This window comes from Apium graveolens, chromosome 8 (assembly GCF_009905375.1).
Source record: "Apium graveolens cultivar Ventura chromosome 8, ASM990537v1, whole genome shotgun sequence".
NCBI lineage: Eukaryota > Viridiplantae > Streptophyta > Magnoliopsida > Apiales > Apiaceae > Apium > Apium graveolens.
In genome coordinates, this window is record NC_133654.1 from 62,275,641 (window position 1) to 62,293,759 (window position 18,119).

General features: G+C 32.8%; 1 protein-coding gene and 1 pseudogene across 1 annotated transcript; both read right to left on the reverse strand.

Moving 5' to 3' along the window:
* Positions 1-2,896: 2,896 nt before the first annotated feature.
* LOC141676724 (mitochondrial ATP-independent inner membrane protease subunit 1a-like) lies at positions 2,897-5,638 on the reverse strand. Its single transcript, XM_074482428.1, has 5 exons — positions 5,472-5,638; positions 5,151-5,375; positions 4,853-4,963; positions 4,137-4,206; positions 2,897-3,100 (listed from the first exon to the last, which is right to left on the reverse strand). The coding sequence occupies exons 1-4, from the start codon at positions 5,586-5,588 to the stop codon at positions 4,156-4,158; spliced, it is 504 nt and encodes a 167-aa protein (XP_074338529.1). The 5' UTR covers positions 5,589-5,638; the 3' UTR covers positions 2,897-3,100; positions 4,137-4,155.
* Positions 5,639-7,678: 2,040 nt separating this feature from the next.
* On the reverse strand, positions 7,679-13,463 carry LOC141679635 (uncharacterized; annotated as a pseudogene).
* Positions 13,464-18,119: the final 4,656 nt, after the last annotated feature.

Consider the following 18,119-nt stretch of genomic DNA (forward strand, 5'->3'; position numbering starts at 1 on the left):
CCATTTTTTAAAAAATACTCAAAATATGACTACATGATCTCACCGATAATACAAAGTCACTATCTAGGTTTAAATTAAAGTACGAGTTCGACGAGAAAATTTTTAACAATAAGGAGAAGTTTTATGATATCTTATGTTTATAAAAATTGATATTTTTGAGATATTAATATGATCAAGTTAATTGATAATATGTATCAAAATTACTACCTTCGAAATTAGAACTTTACCCATTTGAAAAAAAATATTCAAATTTTGACTATATGACCCAACTGAAAAATACATTGTCATTGTCTAGGTTTAGTAAATTTAAGCTCGACGAGAATATCTTATCAATCATGATAAATTTTGTAATCTCTTATATTAATAAAAATTAATATTTTTGAGGTTTTTATACGATCAAGTTATTTGATATTATGTATCAAAATTACTAACTTACTGGTTATGCTTTATTGTTTTTAAGACTTGACCCAATATTTAAATATATTCGGAATTTGACGTGCGATGTCACAAGATCCGTTAAAACTACGAAAATATACTAAATCGATTTTATTAATGTTTCACTTTAAAAAAGGAATTAGTTTTATAATATTATTCAATGAAGGGGAATTTGTAAAGAGATGATTTCAAAGTCCTACTTTTTTCATTATCTTTAGAAATAATTAAACTATAACTATAAATTAAAATTTAAAATTTTCATTAATATGTTATTTAAAAATGGTAAGATATTTGATGCTTATTCATAAAAAAATATAGTTTATCTATTGTATTATTTAATTAAATATATAGTTATATTCAAATATTTGTGAAACAAATCTTAAATTTTAAATTGTTCAGTTTGATATGGCTATTATAAGTAATCATATACATGGAGTCCCTATTTTTTTTTTGAAGTACTGGAGTCCAAAATCCTAACTTTATATTACAGTCCAATTTAAATATCTAATGGTTCAGGTTTTATATTTTTAATAATTTAAATACTAAAATAATAAACTACTTGATATAAAGGTATTTGAATATGCATGTGTTCTATGAACACATATGTTCTACAAATTACTCATATTATATAAAATAATATGTTTTGTAATGTTTAACTTGTCAAATATATGAAATTTGCAAGATTTTCATTAAAATAGTGATGTTTGTAAAATATGATTCACATTATACTATGTTTTACAAAAAAAATCGTACTATTTTACTTGCAAAATAAATGTGAACTCCCGAACTCAATAAAAAATAAGGACTCAATAGACTTTAACTCACACATGCGCCCCCACACACATACATATATATATAAATTAAAAAGTTACATTAATTTAATCTTTTGAAAAAAATATTTAAGATGAATAATAACAGTTTTACAAAAATAATATTTAATGCTGAAAAATATTGTACAATTCTTTTTGAATTATTTAAAAAAAGATTAAAACTATAATGCATTGTACTCCCTCCGTCCCTCTCAATTCTTTATACTTGAGAAGGATAGTTTTGCACGCATTTTAAGACTGCTAGTAGTTCCATAATTTTTTATTTTTCCTAAAAAACCCGTCTGAATAAAAATTTAATATTTAAATTTTTATTGAGAAAACAAAAATTTTAAAAATAAGTTATGGAACCAGATTTTATATATGCCTTAAAATGTGTACCGAGTGAAAAACATGTAAAAAAATGAGTGGGACGGAGGTAATACCATTTAATTTAATCTATATTATGCTATCTAAAGAAGAAAAATTAATATTAATCGATAATTTAAAAGAATTATTAAGTTCAACTAATATTTTTAAAAACTATCGAATTAAAAAATATTTAATTTTAAAAAAATAATATACAATATTATCAAGTTATTATAAAAAGAAAGATTAAAATCATAAAAAAAAACTTGAAAATGATTTGAATGAAGATATTAGTACAAATTTATCTTCTGATTCTTGAAAAAAAACTTGTGGATATCAGTGATTAGTCTTTACGTATGATACTCTATTGAGTAAAAACAGATATTGATTAATTGTCAATGCTACTACGACTATAATAAATAAATGACTAAAATTTATTTTTAGATAATTACAATTTTGAATAATTTTAAATGCATATTATTTGAATAATTTTTTGGCTAACGATTAGTCATATACATAACTAAGATATCTAGCATATAAATAAACGAGACCATCATAATTTACTCGAAAATATAACAAATAATAATTTACATACATACACACATATGTGATTTTATCTTTATTAAACTATGTGTTTAACATATTAATTTTTAGTTTACTTTTTTTTATAAATATCTGACAACATTTGATGAATTAAGTTCAAATTTTTTCATTTTAATACATGACACAAAGAAGAAAATATATAATTTATTAATCAGATATATTAGAAATATTGTGTACGTTGTTAATGTCTTACACTCTTACATGAAAATCATACACATTTATAAACACTATTTACCTATAAGAAAAAGATCAATAATTTTACTAATATAATTGTATGGTGTAAAAAAATTTAGAATTATGCTAGTTTATAAATAATAAACAAACAAATTTGATAGTTTTGGCATTTCTTTTTTAAGATCTTATATTTTACCTAACAAAATAGCTTGTGTTTAAGTCCTGCAATCTCAATTTTTAGTGAATTTCTGACTCCGATCCAAATGTGCAGAAAGAATGAAATAATTGAAAACAAACTGGTGACCTGGTCGGGCATAACCACATACCTTCACTTGCATTGTGGAGACCAGTGATTCAAATTTAAACTACAAGTGATATATAGTAATTACTAGAATTGGTGACATTACACGAAACAAAGTTGATTTAAACTCGTATAACAAAAAATTTAAACAGGAATCTGTGTATCTGATATTACCAACTAGGGTAATAAACCAATCTACAACTGCAAAGAAAGAAGAATAAGCAATTGCTTTTTTCACTGAATGCACCCAATAGACTGTGACACTCTTGAACTTAATCAACTAATTGATCTTTAAGAAGTATATCTAAATAATGCTAAGTTACAAAATTGTTCCAAACTATAAAAGTCTAGAATATTAGTAAATTATAAGCTCCAAGTATTCCCGTTCCATCAGAGACCAGCATGCTAATCCCTGTTAATCCAGAGATCACAAATACAAGAAAATCAAAGTAATAAGAGTTACGGAAAAGTGTTTGTAGGCTTATTTTATAATAAAATGGTGTGGTCACGTGACATAGGTAATTGAATAAGAGAGATTGCTGAAATGAGCAGATAATAATTTAACTGAACATATTCAATGATTTTGGATGAGGTTAGCATCTAATGTACAATGGGGACTGCCTATTGCCAGCTCCAATAAGATAGAAGTATAAGATAGAAGTATACTGCTGGGACCCAAATTTTTACAACGTGATGCATCCTGGAATACTGGTGATTTAAAATGAGTGCACTGCAAGGTAATTTATAATATAACTGGAGTACAAACAAGCTTCACAGAATCTAGTCCTGCCGAACCTACACAATTTACACATTGTTATATGAAATGTGCATGACCCCTTGTAGCTTCCGAAGATCATTTGATATATATGAAATATTTGCAATTTACCTTTTAATTCTTTAACATTCTGATGATCTGACCTAATATAGCATGTGAATTTATCTCCAAGTGATGTGATTAACTGACTATGAAAATAGGATATATGAAAGAAAAGTTGCACATGGGAGCTAAAGGTTACTAGATAATGCAATATCCGACTTGCGGTTATATTTGAGTATAAATTAGTACACATCAAACGACATCCAGGTAGTTCATCAATAATAAAAATATTTGCATTTTGAAAAGGACTTCCCAATTCCTTATGCTTCCCGTGGTTTATCTCTTAAAACTTATCTTGCAATTTGTTGTCAGGGACAAACTTCCCAACAAATAAAATAATTCAAGAACAGTACAGTTGGTTCAATGTTGATGTTAAGATTATTTCACTAAACATGAAAGTACCTACAACAAAAATCCATCTTTCTATCTGTTCATATAAATTCTTACATTTAACCAAAAGAACAAATGAAATTAGAACATATGATTTTATTTCATGCTAATCCTCATTTTCCTGACAAGTGAAGTGATACAAGATCATTCATTTTAACACAGTGAAGTGCCATGGACGTACCTTGAAAGATTTAATGGCATCATACTATTCTCTTTTTTACTGCTGATCCAAAAGATTCAAAAGGCAATACCTGCGTTGAAAAGTTTAGTTTAGAGACAACGGATTGCAATCAAAAAACAGAAGATGAGAATTTACAAAGACCTATAGACCATGAATAATGTAAGAGAATCTGTACAAATAAGTGGCGCACAGAGCAAAAATACAAGTTATCAAATAAAGTGCAAGTCAAATCATTTTACAAAGTTAAGTTCATGGGTCACCCATGACTCAAGTGCTAAGCTTTACTTCAGCTGAACAGTTTAGGCACGACTGGCAGTACCGCGTCGATTGGGAGACACAACTACACAAAAAATTTATACCAAATGACAGTGTTTGCTTCAAATATTTCTTTTTTGCTCTTGACAAGCTTTCTGTTTAAAGAGCGAGTTAATATATATAGCAGGAGGCAATTCACTTAATTACAAAATTACAATTAGATCTTACCCAAAATTATCTTAGTATGATACCTAGACTATATCACTGCAGGATGAAGTATGAAAACTCTAGAAGGTTATACGCTTGCTTGACAAGCTCCTAATGAAAGATATGGCAGCAAACAAAAGTTCAAAGAAAGAGGAAAACACACAAAATATCCAAATATTTCAAAGATATAACCAACATCTAATGTCCGATACTACAAAATCAAAATACTTAAACCAACATAAAAAGAAACTCACTTTCCAAAAAATCCTCCCTACAATCATCCCATAAGGAACAGGGCCAAAGTCCTTTGAATCTCTGGACATATACTTGTTATCTCCCTCAATCCACACATGACCTTTAGGCACCTACACAAAAAAAACCAAGATTTCACAAATCAAAAAATAAAAAAATCGCATACACAAACATACACTATAAAACCCCAATAAACCCAAATCAAGAAACACAACCATAAACACAAAAACTCAGCAAAATCACAAAAATCCCACATACACTAAAAACCCGAAAATTAAGAAAAAAAAACACTGATCATACAACAACAGTCTTGAATGAATCATCACTCTCAGGATTGATGCTGTATGTAACATTATCACCTTCCATACCCACAATACGTTTAGTAACAATCTTTCTAGGATCTTCAGGTGATCTTATCAAAACGACGTCGTTTAGACACACTTTACCAAACCTAGGAGAGATTTTCTCAGCCAATACAAAATCACCACTGATATTGAAAGTGGGAAGCATACTAGGACCAAAAACCTACAATACCCACAAAAGGAATTTGAATAATAATAGATACATAAAGAATTGTATTCAAGAATTTGTGTAAAAGATGTAGATACAGAGTATACTTACATAAGCAGGGGTGAAAAGATAGGTGTTTGTTACATGAAGAGCACAGAAAAATTTGCCAACTAGTAATGTTTTGTCAAGTGCTTCCTTAACTATGTTGCTCCATAACTTGGTGTTCATGTTTGGTTTTGTGTGTTTCTTGCTAACATCAACATAGATATTTTCTTGCACAGTGTTTAAGGATGTTTTATAATTTTGTTAATCAATATTACTAATTTTTTTTTATATGATAATTTACTTAACTAATTTAATCATACAATAATTTTATAAAGTGTTCCGAAATAAAAAAAAATATAATGAAAATATTTGAAAGTAAATTTTTTTAAATTATTATCAAATAAAGAATAATAATTACAATGATATCATTGGAAATATTTGAATAGAAGTTTTGATACAACTAAAATCTGTAGGAATCTTAAGCATACCAGCTGCAGATGCATTTACATAGCTTGAAGCATTCGGCATATGAAAAGGGATTTGGAGAAATACGGTGCAATAGACTAGTACTAGGCCATGTACTTTAGTTTCTTTAATAATTTAATTACATAACCTACTATGGAGATTCTGAATTAATGTGGGAGTCAGTCGACGAAGATTAGACAACACCACCTCTCAGGAAAATCAAGATTAAGGTTGATGCCAGTATCAACGAAAATGAGCATCGTATGAAATTGATTGTGTTGCAGTCGACAATAGAGGATGTCATTTTGCTGGCTCTGAGTTGAGTAGATTGAGATTTCTGACTCCATCGCAAGCTGAAGCACTTGGTTTTGAGGAGGCCTCAAGTTGGGATGAAAACAATGTCTGGCACAATGTCACAACTGAGTATGCTTCCTTGCTACTCATTCAAACCATTCTGAACAAAAAAAAATTATGGTTTCTCCTGTAGGCTCAATAATATCAGATTGCAAAGTATTGCTTCACGAGCTACAGTTGCTGATTGTGCAGTTTGAGCATACAACTACAAAAATTACTCTGCAGTTGCCGGCCCTTAATAGGTTTTTCTAAAGAAAGAACCTTTTTGTGCAGGAATTTGAACCTGAAACTAGTTAAGATGATGTAGCGACATACAGGGGCGGACCCAAGATTATAATTTGACCGGGGCTAAATTTTTTTTTTTTTTTGTAACAATTACATTAATGGTAAAGTTATACCTATGAGGACACATCACACATTAGAGCATTAGGGGATAATACCCAGCTTGTTAAACCTAGACCTAGCCGGAGGGTGATCAAGGTATAATCTAGGCTTTTTTTATGGATTCAAAAAAATTAAGAACCAACAAATCCTTAACTGAAAGTTTAGTTTAATGAGTCCATGTTATGACAAGGGGTAATCATAATTTAGACAGAAAAATAGTAACAATATCATAATTTTTCTTGGCCGGGCTACTACCCACCCAAACCCCTACTGCTGTCCGCCCCTGGCGACATAATCAGACCTTTCTGTGCATTAGAATATAGAAGATTGAGACCAATTTACACCACACATACTAATTACAATTACTACAGTACAAGTGTAAAAAAGTTTTAATATACTATACTCTCACTTTCCGGGACAAAATTAGTGTCAAAGGCCCAGGCATTGTTGTTTACGGGATCTGCAAGGTGGTCAGCTAAGTTCTCTTTGGATTCTTTGTGCAAGCTATTGTCACAGGAAAGGGACCACTAGAGAACTTAGCTGACCACCTTGCAGACCCCGTAAACAACAATGCCTGGGCCTTTGCCACCAACTTTGTCCCTGGAAAGTGAGAGATGACCTTTATTCATTGGTAAAGTAGTTCTGAGTAGAGTTTGTGTTGTAAATCGATCTCAATTTTAATGCAAAATGTCTAAATGACAGGTGACTATTATATGTTGGACTATATGGTTTAGGTAATCTACCTTTAGAATATCTGTGCTAGTACTTTTTTGCTCATTTGTTTCTCTTGTTCTTTCCATTTCTTGTGTGAAGTGTTTTGACCGATGGCGATAGTACGTCAGTTTAGTTCAGATATGGTAATAGGATTCTAGACTGGAGTAACAGGTAAAAATTTGGTGCTCTGATATTATTCTGAAATATTATATACAGCTTATTTCGAGTTGAGTTCTGAAATGGTTATTTGTTTGGTTTCTATTAGGTTAGACATGTTTTGCTAATCATGTAATGGTTGCGTTATAAGTAAGTTTAGTTGTAAAGTTAATTATCAACTCAAGTTTAAGTTCTAAACACAATTATGTACCCTATAAAAAGACCAAGTCATTTCCCTGGCTGATCCTTTTATATAAGTTTAATTTTCCATAGTTTGCAACTTTAGTATTACTATAGTACCACCAGATTCTTAATACTTGAAATTATGAATCTTTCTTTTTTGGCAAATTCTGGCGACGTGAGGCTGTGAAAAAGCTGGCCCGAAATCATGCCATCTTGGGCAAGTTGTCTTTGTTAACACTGTTAACTTGACAACCTAAAGCTCCAAACTCTAAATATGTTCAGAGTACTTGAAACCATCTCTTTGTTACATATATTTACATTTTACCATAAAATTGAATATTTGTACCATTCCATATGTCCTCCATAATCTACTTGTTGATATGTTGAAATCTTCAGAAATATTACCCAACGTTGCTATAAATCTACATTTCTCTGTGAAGCTGACTGCAAGAGAAAAAATAACAAAAATACCTCTTTTTTTAGAGTTTGTGACAAGAATGCCTGTTTTGAAAATTTTGGCCAAGATCCCAATATTGAGGGACTCCAGCATCAGAAAATAGCTTCCCAGCAGCTGCTTCTAACCTGCACTTGTGGACCAAAAACCTATAAAAACTCGATTTAGCAACACTTCCCTCCCACATTTTGACACATTTGTTCACAACAGCTTCATCCTCATCCTCATCTACCACAACAGTAATGTCATCTGATATCACAGCACATCCACCAGTTTTCCTAGGCATTCACATCAACCTTAAAGCAGGCCTGGGAGTGTGAAAGATCATTTATTCTATAGACATACACTAGAGCCTCTAGTGTGTTAGGGTCATCAAAAAGTTTACTTATCTTCTTTTCACTGCATTCATCGGGGGTGAGCCTACATGCCATATTCCTATCAACACGAGCTTGTTTACGCTCAGCAGCATCAGCACTTGTGATTTCCATTTCAAGTCGAGTAGGATCTTGGGTTGCTTCTGAACCAGGCACTTTCCTCAGATTGCTTATTTCAACTTTTGGTTTTGGAGGTTCAATTAACCCCTGCCTGATCATCTCTTGCTTATCTTTTTCCCTAGCAAGCCATCTCCGCGTACGGAGCTTCTTCTGTTCTTTCTTTGTTAGTTTTAAGGGTTGAGGAGGTGGACGAGCAGCTTCAGCAGGTGGCTCAGTGGGCCGTGGATGTTCCACATAAATGGTAATTTTCTCCATCCTCCATTTATTTTCCGCTATTTTACCATCATATATATCATCGTAGTTACAAGCTAGCAAAAGAAGTGCATCCCACCACTCAACATCAGGAATTGGCTCCTTTGGTTTCTCTTTCACAATCACTCTCTCCGACACCTCAATCAGGATGGGATTGATATCCGGCTCTACTTTCGCCTTTGCAACCTGTGCTTGCTTGGCCTTCAACTCTTTCGCTCATGCTTTTCCAAATTGGCTCTTCAACTTAGTAATCTCTGCATCTCTAGACCATTTAACCTCCTCTACAAATCGAAAATTCATTCTCTTGGGCCTCAGAAGCTTATGCTTATCAATATCCATGTCCTGATCAAAATGAGGTTTTTTGGATCCACTCCTAATTTAGGCTTTAAAATTTTAAATGAATCTTTGGCATAGTGGTAACGTATTCTTGAAGTCTAGGAAAGCAATGTTTAACCTGTTCGGAGGTTCTACTACCAGCAAAGTATGCAGAATACACTTGCAGGTCAGAGATTCTATTTGCTCCTCCTTTTTTCCATTTACAGAACATATCTAATCAATTATAAATTCATCTTTGTAAATGCTGATGTGCTGACTGCTACTGATTTATACTGCTATTTGTTAGATTTATACTTCAAATATTGTTTAGTTTATTATATTTAATTATTAGATGTTTTACAAATTTAGTAATAGATTAACTATTTGAGAAAAGTATTATTCTAGAATCATTTAGTAGTGGGGTAGTGAAGTTCTGGAATAACTTATGAACACGTAATTTATCCACTAAATGGTGTTTAGTTTAGTGTGTTTTGTAAGGCCTGTTTATGGGCTATTTTGGCTACTTTCTTTATATATGATAGATATGAAAAAAGCACTACAAGTTCTTTAAAATGTAGGTGTTTACTTTTCTCTAATTTTTTCCAACACTATTACAAGTGAATTTGGTTGGACCAGAAAATATTATACATGTACTGTACATGTAAGTTGCATAATCTCTGATACATACAAGCTCGGTAGAACTTATCTGGCTGTTGACAGTGATATCTGTGAAGATTTTTAACAGAGAAATTTTAAAATCTATGAGCGTAATGGAAGGTTATAAATTTTCATAGATAATTTGATAGATGATGCAAAAAGGGAAAATGATTTTTTTCGTCACCCAACTTATCGTGTTTTTAGAAGTTTATCATTTAACTATTATTTTATTTTCTTATACTCATTAATGTTGGGTTCGTATTTGTTTTTAGTGACTAAAGTTAGGTTCGGATTTGATTATTAGCATTATGTCAATTTTTGGTAGTATTATTAAAATATAGTGGTAGTTGTAATATTTTAATGATTTGATATATATCTATATCTTTATATATAGTACTCCATATATCCCCAAGACGTTTACCTTGTTGACGAGAGTTTGACAAGTATTTTAAGGCTCCTAAAAGATGTAGTTTCATGAATTATTTTTAATTTTTTTCTAAACAATAATTTAACGTTTAAATTTTTATATACAAAAAAATCTTTAAAATAAGTTATAAAACTATGTTTGTAAGATAAATATCTTGTGAGAGTTGTTTGATTTAATATCAAATTCACATTATTATAGCATTATTATATTTTTGTGTTTATATATATACTTTTTTCACAATTCTATTAGAATGGATGAGTTTATAGTTTTGATTTTGGATCCATAAGAGTTTGTGACTGGTGATTTCATTGGGTTTTTGAAAGTGTCGTTTGGTAAAATATTGATATGTAATTTTTTATTTTTTTATAAGTACTTTATGATCAGTTTGCTAATTTGATTATATTAAATTTTTTATTTTTTTATTTCCCAATAATTTTAGTACGGATTGTGATGCCTCTGCCTAATAAGTTTGGTTTTGAGTTTAGTACCCCACCTAAAAAGTAATAGACGTATATGAACTGACTTTATGCGTCTGTTTACAATGTATATACATCTGTTCTGACCAAATGTTTAAAATAACAATATGCGTCTTTCCTATAACATATGTAAATAATTCAGACATTATACGACTCCTCAATATGCATCTAGCAAACTCAGACACATTTAAGCTTTCTTATAATACACATATGACACTTATTGTATTAGTTATCACTATATTTTAATAATGCTACAGAAAATTGACACAATACTAATAATCAAATCTGAACCTAACGTTAGTGACTAAAAAAAATCCGAACCTAACATAGTGAGTAAAACAAAAAAAATATAGTTGAGTGGTAAGTTTCTAAACACACAATAAGTTGGGTGACGAAAAAATTCATTTTCCCATGAAAAATGATCTTTCTACAATCACTAACAATTAAGAACTCATAATCATTGAAAAATTATCATAGAAAGTAGTTAAACTGTTGAAAAAATTGCGAGGAAACTAAAAACTTTAAGGCTGAAACCTTCAGGGAGTGGCTGATTCTTGGCCTTCAGCTCAGCAAAAGCTACTGCAAGGCCCGATGGAAATGGCGAAAAATGAGTTGCTTGTAACTAAGACATTGAAGCTAGTTTTTAGTCTCAGCTAGACTTGAAGGAAAAGAAAGATTAAGTGAAATAACAATTTTCATTCCTAACCCTTTGTTTCCAACATTCATCATCATATATTACAAATGCAAGGAAAATACTAGCAACAATCCTAACCTTACATCTGTCATAATGCTAGTAATAGTCTTAACCCTACATATGTCATAATGCTTGTAATAATCTCAATACATTCTTCCGAATTTACCCCTGTAGTAATCCTTCACCCAATTGGGTTCCCTGGTCTCCCTTCTAGATTTTCTAAGCTCATTCAATGTCAAAAGCTCATCCACTTCACGTTCATTTTCAGCAGCTTCTTAATCTAATTCAGAATTAACATCAGATATATGTTCTTCAGCTTGTTGATGTTCTGCATTTTTAATCGTAACAATACCTTCCTCTTCAACAGACACCTTGTCCTCAAGGTGCAAATTAGGGAGAAAAGAAGAAATATCTTTGTCACACCCATGTAGCTTCTTCTAGTGGAAGTCCTTCCCACTGGATTAGGGATTGTGGTACCCAAGAATGCTGAATCAATTTCATACGTGTTGATAAAATGGTGACAGGATGAAAAAGAGGTTAATTATTGTAGCTGTTGGATGGCAGAGAAGTCATGCATTCAGTCGACAAGCCATTAAATTCCTTTAGCAGAGAGATATGGAACACTGGATGTATTTTAGAGAATTCAGGGAGTTGGAGTTTATACGATACATTACCAATTTTTGAGAGGATTGGGAAAGGACCAAAATAACGTTTGCTTAACTTGTGGAAAGGCCGAGAAACTACACTGTTTTGACGATATGGCTGGAGTTTGACTAAAACTAAATCCCCGATACCAAAACTTTTATCAGTTTGATGTTTATCAGTTGTTGTCTTCATTTTTTGTTGTGCACTTTCAAGTTGCTTCTTTAAAATTTGGAGTTTAACATCTTTGGTGTGCAGAGAGACATCAACAACATCAATTTGAGATGTTCCCGGAATATATTGAGCTAATGCGGGTGGTGGTTTGCCATATACCACTTCAAATGGAGATTGCCCAATAGTAGAGTGAAAAGAAGTATTGTAACACCATTCTGCAAGCCCAAGAAACTTATGCCATGAATTAGTTTCCTCCGATACAAAACAACGCAAGTAATGTTGAAGACATTTATTCACTATCTCGGTCTGCCCATCTGTTTGAGGGTGGTACGAAGACGACATCTTTAAAGAAGTACCTTGAAGATTAAACAATTCTTGCCAGAATTTTGACAAAAATATAGCATCACGATCACTGACAATTGATTTAGGAATGCTATGTAGCTTTCCCACAATGTCCATAAACAACTGAGCTACCTTTGAAGCAGTATAATGTGCTGGTAGAGCTCCAAAATGGGCTGCTTTCGAGAACCGGTCAACTACAACAAAAATTGTAGTAAAACCTTGAGAAACGGGAAGATGGGTAATAAAATCCATACTAATATCCTCCCAAACATTTTTTGGTATCTCCAGAGGTTGTAAGAGACCATAAGGTGATGTATTGATAGCTTTAACTTGTTGACATATGACGCAAGATTTGACAAACGCAGCTACATCCTTCCGCAAGTTGTGCCAAAAAAAAATTTGCACTAGGTCTCATGTAAATTTTGTGTACACCGCCATGACCACCTACTGGAGATTGATGAAATTCTTGAAGAATGACTGATTTTAAGGATGATCCTTGAGGAATATAAATTTTACCTTTATAGAAAAATAGCCCATCAACTTTTGTCCATTCTATAGGAGGGATCGAATCTTTCAAAATTTGTAGTTCGGGTGCTACTGCCTGATCTCTCTTTATGTCTTCTACAATAATAAATTTCGAAACAGAAATGGCCATAAGAGAGCTAGAGGGCTGGTTATGATCAGGTTTTCGTGATAACCCATCTGCAGCTGCATTAGACCTACCCGGCTTGTACAATATCTCATAATTATAACCAAGCAATTTGGTTTAATAGTACTGTTGTTCAGGTGTTTGTATCACCTGTTGCATCAGATTTTTCAAGCTTTGCTGGTTGGTATAGATGTAGAATTTGGAACCTAATAGATAGTGCCTCCATTTCGCAATCGCAGATGTGATGGCAAAGAGTTCTCGAACATAAGTGGAGGCCTTTTGCATGCGTGGACAGAGTTTCTTGCTAAAATAAGAGATGGGGTGACCCTCTTGTAGCAATACAGCACCAACTGAAAATATTGATGCATCTGTCTCAATTGAAAATGGTTTTGAGAAATATGGTAATAACAATACAGGGATTCTAACTAAAGATTCTTTAAGCTGATTCAATGCACAATTCGCTTTTTCGTTCTTCGTTCCACTCAAAAGCATCTCTTTTAAGAAGATCAGTTAAAGGAGAAGCAATTGAAGCATAACCTTTAACGAACTTACGGTAATATCCAGATAATCCAAGAAAGCCTCTTAGTTGCTTCAAATTAGTTGGTGCATGCCATGACGTAACAGCTTCAATCTTAGAATGATCAGGATGTACTCCCTCTGGTGTAATAACATTTCCAAGATATTCCATGGTAGTAGCAGCAAATTTGCACTTAGAAAGTTTCGCAAATAAGGAATTGTTTTGCAAACAATCAAACACCATTATCAAATGTTGTTTATGAGACTCCCAATCCTTGCTGTAAATTAGTATGTCGTCAAAGAAAATGGTTACAAATTGTCTCGAGAATGGTCTGAATATTGTATGCATGGTGGCTTGAAATGTAGACGGAGCATTTGATAAACCAAACGGCAATACCAAATATTCAAAATGTCCACAATGGGTGCGAAAAGCAGTCTTGCTAATATCCTCTTCAACCATTCTGATTTGGTGAAAACCTGCACGTAGATCAATTTTACTAAAGTATACGGCTCCTCCCAACTCATCAAGCAACTCATCAACAGTGGGAATCGGAAATCTGTCTTTCAATGTTATCGCATTTAATGCCCTATAATCAGTACACAAATGCCATGTGCCATCTTTTTTTCTAACCAAAAGGATCGGAGAGCTATAAGGACTAATGCTTGGCCTTACTAACCCCAATTCAAGCATGTGTTGCACTTGCTTTTCAATTTCAGTTTTCTGAAAATGTGTGAACCTATTTGGGCGAACATTGACAGGTTTAGCATTTAGTTCTAAAGTTATGTGGTGATCAAATGGTCTCTTTGGTGGAAGGGTTTTTGGTTCATCAAATATACTGGAATATGATTCGAGTATTTTGGTTATATCGAGATGTGAATGTAAGGATGATACTGATGATACTGATGTGGATGAAAGTGAGGTATTTTCAGAATTAAGAGAATGCAAAGTGGATTGTGCAGTGGTAGTAGGCTGGGGTAAAAATTGTATCATGAAAAATTGAGATACCTCATTATTTTGAATTAACTTGGCGAGATTGGAAGCCGAAAGAGGTTCAATAAGACTACGAGAATGATTTCCTTGCAAACACACTTCCTTCCCATTCAATATAAATTTCAAATAAGACTTGTGAAAATTAATTCTAATTTCCCCAACGACTCTTGCCATGCCACTCCTAAAACAAGGTCAGCTCCGTGTAGATCAATCACATAGAAATCACTCTTAAATTGGTGCCCTTGGATGGTAAACTTCACATCTGCGCACTGACCAACACATTTCAAATTTTGCCCATTACCAACTATAACAAAAAGTTGAGTTGACGGTGTGATTGTGAGACCCATAAACTTTGCAACTCGAGTTTGTATAAAATTGTGACTACTCCCTCCATCCACCAGAATCTGTACAAACTTGTTATCAATTTTGCCATCCATTCTCAAACATTTAGACTTTGAATTCCCAATTAACGCATATAAACTGCCTTGTTCAGTTTCATTACCAATTTCATCAGCTAACTCATCAACATTATTAGCATCATTCAACGTGAGTATTTCTTCACAGCCTTCTGAAACGACCCCATCAAGTAATAATAACGACATCTGACTCTTGCATATGTGGCCTTTATGCCACTTCTCCTCACAATTATAACATTGACCCTTCTCATTTTTAGCTTGCCTCTCTACATAAGTCAGTCATTTAATTGGCAATTTGTTATAAGGCGGAGCAACACTCAGTGCATTTTGGGCCTTGTCAGAAAAAAATGGTGTGATATGATTTTGGAAAAATATTGAGATGGGTTTAGGGTTCTGTACATGTGAGGATTGAAAATTCTTTTGCTGGTTGTTAGATAATTTTCATAACTAAAATTTCCCTCATACAATTTAGAGAGACCTATAGCTTGCTGTAAATTGTAAGGTTGGCTAGCTATAACTTCACATTGAATATCATGTCTCAACCCACCAATATAACAACCTTTCAAAAATGACTCGGGCAACCCATGAATTCTATTTGTAAGGTACTGAAATTTTACCTTGTAATCAGTAATAGTTCCTGTCTGTTTCAATTTTTTAAGCTGTGTGTTAGGATCTTCATATGGTGAAGGTCCGAATTGAATACGAATTTGCATCTCAAATTCTGGCCAAGTATGCACAAGATGGTTAGTCTCCATCCACTGATACCATATAGAAGCAGCTCCATCAAGATGTAGAGTAGCCAAAGAAAGTTTATGAGTTTCCGGAGTTCGATGATACTCAAAAAACTTATTAACTTTATATAACCATTCTGTTGGCTCTCCACTTCCAAATCGAGGGAATGTTAACTTGGTTTTTGGGACAAATTCATTATATCTGTAATTGTGTTGCTCATCCCGACCTTGAAGGCCATTGACTTGATTCTGCCCTTGTTGAAGTTGATTGGTAAAGACTTCTGTAAATTAGGTGAGATTTTGGCCATGGTAGCCCTCTCAATGAAAACACCAGTGAAGCTAGTTTTTAGTCTCAGTTAAACTTAAAGGAAAAGAAAGATTAAGTGAAATAACAATTTTCATTCCTAACCCTTTGTTTCCAACATTCATCATCATATATTACAAACGCAAGGAAAATACTAGCAACAATCCTAACCTTACATCTGTCATAATGCTAGTAACAGTATTAACCCTACATATGTCATAATGTTTGTAATAATCTCAATGCTTTCTTCCGGATTTACCCCTGTAGTAATCCTTCAGCCAATTGGGTTCCCTGGTCTCCCTTCTAGACTTTCTAAGCTCATTCAATGTCAAAAGCTCATCCACTTCACGTTCATTTTTAGCAGCTTCTTCTTGTAATTCAGAATTAACATCAGATACATGTTCTTCAAGCTTGTTGATGTTCTGCATTTTTAATCGTAACCAGCATGCTTGACACTTCTGATCCTTACAGACCGTTAGATCATATCAATTGGTTTATGATCATATCAATCAGCTCGGCTCTGTTCGTTTGCAGCTCTATATTGGAGTGCCTAAAACCTGTTAGGGATGACTGGTTATTGTTGATAGATCAAAATATCCACTTCCATAAAATATCATTTAATTAAAGATGGTACCATAATAATTGTTAATTTAACCTCAATAATAAATGTTAGGAGAACAGGTCATAAGCATCATGATTGTTACTGCTTGGTTTGACCTGAAATTCTTACGAGTTTTTGCTTTTATTCTGTTTATTGTCAAATAATGATGATATGAATCCTGAAGGTTTTTGCATTTTGTCCATTGAACAGGGAGGAAAAGGCTTGCATTCAACTTTCAATTCACATTCTAAAAAGTTTGTTGGAATTCTGAATGGAATTGATACTGACACATGGAATCCAGCAACTGATATATATCTTAAAGTTCAGTACAGCGTCAATGATCTTCAGGGTAAACGCGATAATAAGGAAGCTTTAAGAAGACAACTTCACCTTTCCTCTGCTGATGTCTGCAGACCATTGGTAAATTTAGGCTGTTTTCTTGTTCAAGAACTACATTACTTATATTTTTCATTATATGCGATCTCTTTATATTGGGAATATAGTGTTGTGGTAAGCAAAAGTAATTATATCTTGTTCAATTGCAAGCTCTCATCACAGCTGCACTGAATTTCAAAATTGTTTACAGTGCTTAATTATTTGGTTAAATAGAAGTTCCAAATTTCTCTTGTTATCTTCTAAAAATTGCAAAACATGATAAACAATTTCATGGGATTCGATTGCCTAGTAAAATTAAATGAGTGTTGTGTTTATTTTGTTCGTTACTTGGAGAGTCGACGTTAACAAAGTTGTTAAGAATTTTGTCCTTGTGAAGACAACAAAATACATATCAGAACTTTGAGCAGAATTTTCACTAAATAGCTTACAGATTTAAATCGGAAATTTGTTGATTTGTTGCTGTCAGCGAGTTATTTATTTTACTCTGCGTGCAGACTTTTAATTAATGTAATCAATTTTTGCTGTGCAGGTTGGTTGTGTAACCAGATTGGTTCCCCAAAAGGGTGTGCATCTTATAAGACATGCAATTTATCGGACAGTGGAGCTGGGATGACAGTTTGTACTTCTTGGTTCAAGCCCAGTTCCTCATTGTTGGATATGGAATAAAATTACAGGCTAATGTGTAAGAGAAGTAAGATGTAGAAAGATGATAATTTTATTGATAACTAAGGCCTTATTTATACTACATAGCAGCAACATTATTGTAGCAAATTGTGCTAACAGTTACAATGAAATATGGTAATAACTTGATGCCTACTAATTAGCATAAAGAGATATTCATGTTTCTTAATTACATCAGGAAGAAATCAGCTCCTGATTATTAGCTTCAAGAGTCATTTCAGCTAACACTCCTCCTTGGCTCTGGAG